Below are 6,406 nucleotides of genomic sequence, written 5' to 3'. Positions count from 1 at the left end.
TTCATGCTAGCTCTTCGCAGAGCTATCCACTCAGTCCCACTCCCCCGCTCGATCCCTGTAGCCTGCAAGTTAATTTCCCTCAATTACCCATCCAGTTTCCTTTAGAAATCATTGACCGTCTTCACTTCCACCTCCCTCGTGGGCAGCGAGTTCCAGATCATTACCACCCACTGTGTAAAAAAGATTTCCCTCAGATCCCTTCACCACCCACCCCCCACCGCATCTCTTACCCAAAATCTTCAATCTGTGTCTCCCAGTCCTTGTACCATCAGTTACTGGGAACAGTTTTTCCTTGTTTAACTTCTCTAAACCTGTCAGTATCTTGTACATCTCTATTAAATCACCCCTCAATCTCCTTTGCTCTAAGGAAAACAACCCCAGCTTTTCCAACCTAACCTTGTAACTCAAATCCCCCATCCCTGGTACCATTCTGTGTAAATCTCCTCTGCACCCTCTCAAGGACCCTCACATCCTTCCTGAAGTGTGGTGACCAGAACTGGACACAATACTCCAGTTGTGTCCCAACCAGAGCTTTATAAAGGTTCAGCATGACTTCCCTGCTTTTGTACTCAATGTCTCTGTTCATGAAGCCCAAGATCCCATAAGCTTAACTAACCAGTCTCTCAATATATCCGACCACCTTCAAAGATCGATGCACCTGCACCTCTGTTCTTGCACACTCGGAGGAGCCTAGATGCGTTGCTGCAGTGCATTTTGTCGATGGTACTCACTGCTGCCACTGTGCGTCGGTGGTGGAGGGAGTGAATGTTTAGGATAATTGATTACAAAACCTCAAACCGGTGGAAAACAAAAATCACTTTATTGAAACTTGAACTTCAAAGTCAGACACAGTCAGCGGACGGGAGAAAAGAAAAAAAGAGGTGGTTTGTGGGAGAGATTACCCATGGCAATTCGACCAAGGGGACTTCACCCTAACTCTCAATGTCTGGGGCTGAGTAAACTGATCGCAGCAGACGTGCGCTGTTTTGCTTGTGTGGGGGGTGGGGGGAGAAGAGCTTGTTTGTTCCCGAGTCCTCGGACCTCCCTTCTTCACCCCTCCCGTTCCACTCTGAAATGACGGCAGAGGGGATCACACACCCCTAGTCGGAGCCAGATTCCTCAGAGGTGGCGGGAGTGCTGGCGGCTTTCTCCTGGTCCGAACCCTGCCAAGAGAGTGAATCAGCATTAGTGAGAGTTCCGTCGCTGCACCCCTCTCCGGGACACCCCTTCCCCCCCATTCCCAACACTCACCTCGCTCTCGGAGGAACTCTCATCACTTGACACAAACTCTTTACTCTTAAAACTGTCACTGATCCCTTTCACAGGGCTCTTCGATACGGAGCGAGGCGGTGGCTGCTTCTCACTTTTACCCTTCGCCTTCTTGGGAGTCTCCCTGAAGAGAGGGGAACAGGGGGGTGTGTTAGCAAGGTTCAGCATGGAGGGGGGGGGGGGGGGGGGGGGGGGGGGGGGGGGGGGGGGGGGGGGGGGGGGGGGGGGGGGGGGGGGGGGAGGGGTTGCAGGAAAGCCACTGCGTGAAGCCACACCAAGTCGATTAGCCTCAATCTGCCGCTGCGTCAATTTGTCATGGGGACGGGGACTCTCAGAAAATAAACTCCTGCCAAGAAAGGACAACGCACAAGTAGGATATTCGGCTGTCGTGGCTTCACAGTTGCTCTGATCTCTGGCAGGATCAGAAAGTGCAAACAACTGAGCTCCCCATCCTCCTTCACTCCTGGCCCTCTTGCTGACCCCCCTCACTCCCAACACTCTCACCCTGCCCTTTCTCCCCTATCCCTCTTCCCCAGCCCCCTTGCTCCCACCCCTCTCCCCCACACCCTCACTCCCAAATCTCTTCCCCATCCCCCTCGCTCCCAACCCTCTCGCTCCTACCCCCTCCCACAGCCCCATCGCTCCAAACACTCTCGCCCCAACCATCTCCCTCGTTCCTACCCCTCTCCACCTGCCCCCAACCCCCTCGCTCCTAACCCTCTACCCCTGCCCCCTCTAGCTGACTCCCACCCTCAGGAGGTCCCGCCTCACTTTTCCATCCATGCAGCTGCTCTCCCACCCTCCTTCCCCTCCCACCACCACCCCCGCACCCCCCATTCCCGCTTACTTTTTCTTTTTGAAGGACTCGGCCTTTCCGCTCCTCTTGTATTCTTCCATCTTTTTCTCGTAATCTTTCTTCGCAGTAACAGCTTTGGCGTCCCACTCCTGGGAAGAAATTCGGAGGAGAGACCGAGTCAGCGAGGGCGGGAGGGGGAGAGAGAGAGAGAGACCGAGTCAGCGAGGGCGGGAGGGGGAGAGAGAGAGAGAGACCGAGTCAGCGAGGGCGGGAGGGGGGAGAGAGAGAGAGTGACCGGGTCAGCGAGGGCGGGAGGGGGAGGAGACCGGGTCAGCGAGGGCGGGAGGGGGAGGAGACCGGGTCAGCGAGGGCGGGAGGGGGAGGAGACCGGGTCAGCGAGGGCGGGAGGGGGAGGAGACCGGGTCAGCGAGGGCGGGAGGGGGAGGAGACCGGGTCAGCGAGGGCGGGAGGGGGAGGAGACCGGGTCAGCGAGGGCGGGAGGGGGAGGAGACCGGGTCAGCGAGGGCGGGAGGGGGAGGAGACCGGGTCAGCGAGGGCGGGAGGGGGAGGAGACCGGGTCAGCGAGGGCGGGAGGGGGAGGAGACTGGGTCAGCGAGGGCGGGAGGGGGAGGAGACCGGGTCAGCGAGGGCGGGAGGGGGAGGAGACCGGGTCAGCGAGGGCGGGAGGGGGAGGAGACCGGGTCAGCGAGGGCGGGAGGGGGAGGAGACCGGGTCAGCGAGGGCGGGAGGGGGAGGAGACCGGGTCAGCGAGGGCGGGAGGGGGAGGAGACCGGGTCAGCGAGGGCGGGAGGGGGAGGAGACCGGGTCAGCGAGGGCGGGAGGGGGAGGAGACCGGGTCAGCGAGGGCGGGAGGGGGAGGAGACCGGGTCAGCGAGGGCGGGAGGGGGAGGAGACCGGGTCAGCGAGGGCGGGAGGGGGAGGAGACCGGGTCAGCGAGGGCGGGAGGGGGAGAGTGACCGAGTCAGCGAGGGCGGGAGGGGGAGAGAGTGACCGAGTCAGCGAGAGGTAACTGAGTCATACATACAGCAGCGTCAACAGCGTACAAACATTAGGGGCAGGAGTAGGCCACTCGGTCCGTCAAGCCTGCTACGCCTTTCAGTTTGTAATCTCAACTCCACATTCCCTCCTACCCCCAATAACCTTTCACCCCCTTTCTTATCAAGAATCTATCTACCTCTGCCTTAAAAATATTCAAAGACTCTGCTTCCACCACCCTTTGAGGAAGAGAATTCCAAAGACTCACCACCCTCCGAGAGAAAAATTTCTCCTCACCTCTGTCTTAAATGGGCGACCCCTTATTTTTAAACAGTGACCCCTAGTTCTAGATTCTCCCACAAGGGGAAACATCCTTTCCACATCCACCCTGTCAAGACCCCTCAGGATCTTTGTTTCAATCAAGTCGCCTCTTACTCTTCTAAATTCCAGTGGATACAAGCCGAGCCTGTTCAATCTTTCCTCGTAAGACAACCCGCCCATTCCAGGTATTAGTCTAGTAAACCTGCTCTGTACTGTCTCCAACGCATTTACATCCTTCCTTAAATAAGGAGACCAGTACTGGTATACAGTATTCCAGATGTGGTCTCACCAATGCCCTGTATAGCTGAAGCATAACCGCCCTACTTTTGTATTCAATTCCCCTCGTGATAAACAATAACATTCTCTTAGCTTTCCTAATTACGTGCTGTACCTGCATACTAACCTTTTGTGATTCATGCACTCGGACACCCAGATCCCTCTGCATCTCAGAGCTCTGCAATCTCTCACCATTTAGATAATATGCTTCTTTTTTATTCTTCCTGCCAAAATGGACAATTTCACTCTTTCCCACATTAAACTCCATTTGCCAGATCTTTGCCCACTCACTTAACTAATCTATATCCCTTTGTAGCCTCCTTTTGTCCTCTTCACAGCTTACTTACCTACCTATCTTTGTGTCATCGGCACATTTGACAACCATACCTTCGGTCCCTTCATCAAAGTCACTTATATAAATTGGAAAAGTTGAGGCCCCAGCACGGATCCCTGTGACACACCACTCGTTACATTTTGCCAACCAGAAAAGGACCCATTTATGTCGACTGTGTTTCATTAACTAGCCAATCATCTATACATGCAAAAATCCTCGCTGACTCGGTTCCCCTTACACCATGAGCTTTTATTTTCTGCAATAACCTTTGATGTGGCACCTTATCAAATGCCTTCTGGAATTCTAAGTACAGTACATCCACCGGTTCCCCCTTATCCACAGCACATGTAACTCCCTCAAAGAACTCCAATAAACGGGTTAAACATGGTTTCCCTTTCACAAAATCATGTTGACTTTGCCTGATTACCTTGAATTTTTCTAAATTCCCTGCTATAACGTCTTTAATAATAGCTTCTAACATTTTGCCTAAGACAGATAGGGAGGGGATGAGTTGACCATGTTGGGATTTGAACTGGAGGATGTGAATTTTAAAATGGAAGTGTTGTTGAACGGAGAGTCAGTGTAGGTCGGGGAGGGTGATGGGTGCAAGTTCGGATACGGGAAAGGGGACTTTCAGATAAGTTAATGGTTACGGAGAGTGGAAACTGGGCCTCTGGTCAGGGACAGTGTTGGATTTGTTGAGTCTGGAGCTGAGAAAGGGAACAGACCCAGGGTTTCAGCAGCAGATGTGTTGAGAGGCAGGGGCGGAGCTTTGTGAGATACCAAGATAGAACTCAACTCCTTACCTCCTTCTTATCCTTACTCATGGATTTCCACAGCTCTCCCGCTTTCTTCGATAATTCTGTGATGCTGATCCCGGGATTGTCAGCCTTGATCTTCTCTCTGCTCGCATTCAACCACAACATATAGGCAGACATGGGCCGCTTGGGAGCATTGGGATCCTTGTCCTTTGACTTCTTCGTCTACACAGTAACAAAGATTAAACACCATGGGTTAGATACAGAGTAAAGCTCCCTCTGCACTGTCCCCATCAAACACTCCTAGGACAGGTACAGTACGGGGTTAGATACAGAGTAAAGCTCCCTCTGCACTGTCCCCATCAAACACTCCCAGGACAGGTACAGCACAGGGTTAGATACAGAGTAAATTTCCCTCTGCACTGTCCCCATCAAACACTCCCAGGACAGGTACCGTATGGGGTTAGATACAGAGTAAAGCTCCCTCTACACTGTCCCATCAAACACTCTCAGGACAGGTACAATACGGGGTTTGATACAGAGTAAAGTTCCCTCTTTGTGTTTCACCCCAGGAGTTGGAGGGTGAAAGGTCAGAGTTTACCTCTGGTCTTTTCTTTTTGGTTTTCTCCTTGACGACCTTGGCTCTCTTTGCTGGAACTTTGCTGACCTTCTCGCCCTCACTCTCGTCCTCATTGCTGCTGGAGGAGCTGCCGCCGGCGTTACTGTCATATCTGGGCAGGAGGTGGGAGGGTAGAGTTAGGCCCTGCCCAAATCTCAGCTCCACTGAGGCCCCGCCTTTACTGAGAACCCGCCCCCTCGCTGGGCCCCGCCTTTACTGAGAACCCGCCCCCTCGCTGGGCCACGCCTTTACTGAGAACCCGCCCCCTCGCTGGGCCCCGCCTTTACTGAGAACCTGCCCCCTCGCTGGGCCCTGCCTTTACTGAGAACCCGCCCCCTCGCTGGGCCCCGCCTTTACTGAGAACCCGCCCCCTCGCTGGGCCCCGCCTTTACTGAGAACCCGCCCCCTCGCTGGGCTGCGCCTTTACTGAGAATCTGCCCCCTCGCTGGGCCCCGCCTTTACTGAGAACCCGCCCCTCGCTGCGCCCCGCCTTTACTGAGAACCCGCCCCCTCGCTGGGCCGCGCCTTTACTGAGAACCCGCCCCCTCGCTGGACCCCGCCTTTACTGAGAACCCGCCCCCTCGCTGGGCCGCGCCTTTACTGAGAACCCGCCCCCTCGCTGGGCCCCGCCTTTACTGAGAACCCGCCCCCTCGCTGGGCCCCGCCTTTACTGAGAACCTGCCCCCTCGCTGGGCCCCGCCTTTACTGAGAACCCGCCCCCTCGCTGGGCCCCGCCTTTACTGAGAACCCGCCCCCTCGCTGGGCCCCGCCTTTACTGAGAACCCGCCCCCTCGCTGGGCTGCGCCTTTACTGAGAATCTGCCCCCTCGCTGGGCCCCGCCTTTACTGAGAACCCGCCCCTCGCTGCGCCCCGCCTTGACGGAGAACCCGCCCCCTCGCTGGGCCCCGCCTTTACTGAGAACCCGCCCCCTCGCTGGACCCCACCTTTACTGAGAACCCGCCCCCTCGCTGGGCCCCGCCTTCACCAAGGGAACCTCGCCCCCTCGCTGGGGCCCCGCCTTCACTGCGGGAACTGGC

The 6,406-nt window shown here is 56.0% G+C and overlaps 1 protein-coding gene across 1 annotated transcript in view; it reads right to left on the bottom strand.

Moving 5' to 3' along the window:
• Positions 1-801: 801 nt before the first annotated feature.
• The window catches only part of LOC137385201 (FACT complex subunit SSRP1-like), a 6,146-nt gene continuing 541 nt past the window's right edge, over positions 802-6,406 (bottom strand). Inside the window, exons 2-6 of the mRNA XM_068060190.1 lie at positions 5,352-5,513; positions 4,799-4,975; positions 2,117-2,214; positions 1,252-1,393; positions 802-1,163 (exon numbers count right to left, since the gene is read on the bottom strand). Of these exons, the coding sequence (XP_067916291.1) occupies positions 1,101-1,163; positions 1,252-1,393; positions 2,117-2,214; positions 4,799-4,975; positions 5,352-5,513 (642 nt within the window). The 3' untranslated portion in view covers positions 802-1,100. The remainder of the gene's footprint in view (positions 1,164-1,251; positions 1,394-2,116; positions 2,215-4,798; positions 4,976-5,351; positions 5,514-6,406) is intronic.

The sequence above is a fragment of the Heterodontus francisci genome, chromosome 28 (genome assembly GCF_036365525.1).
Source record: "Heterodontus francisci isolate sHetFra1 chromosome 28, sHetFra1.hap1, whole genome shotgun sequence".
Classification (NCBI taxonomy): Eukaryota; Metazoa; Chordata; class Chondrichthyes; order Heterodontiformes; family Heterodontidae; genus Heterodontus; species Heterodontus francisci.
The sequence above is the reverse complement of the archived record's forward strand: the minus strand, read 5'-3'. Positions and strand labels throughout refer to the sequence as shown.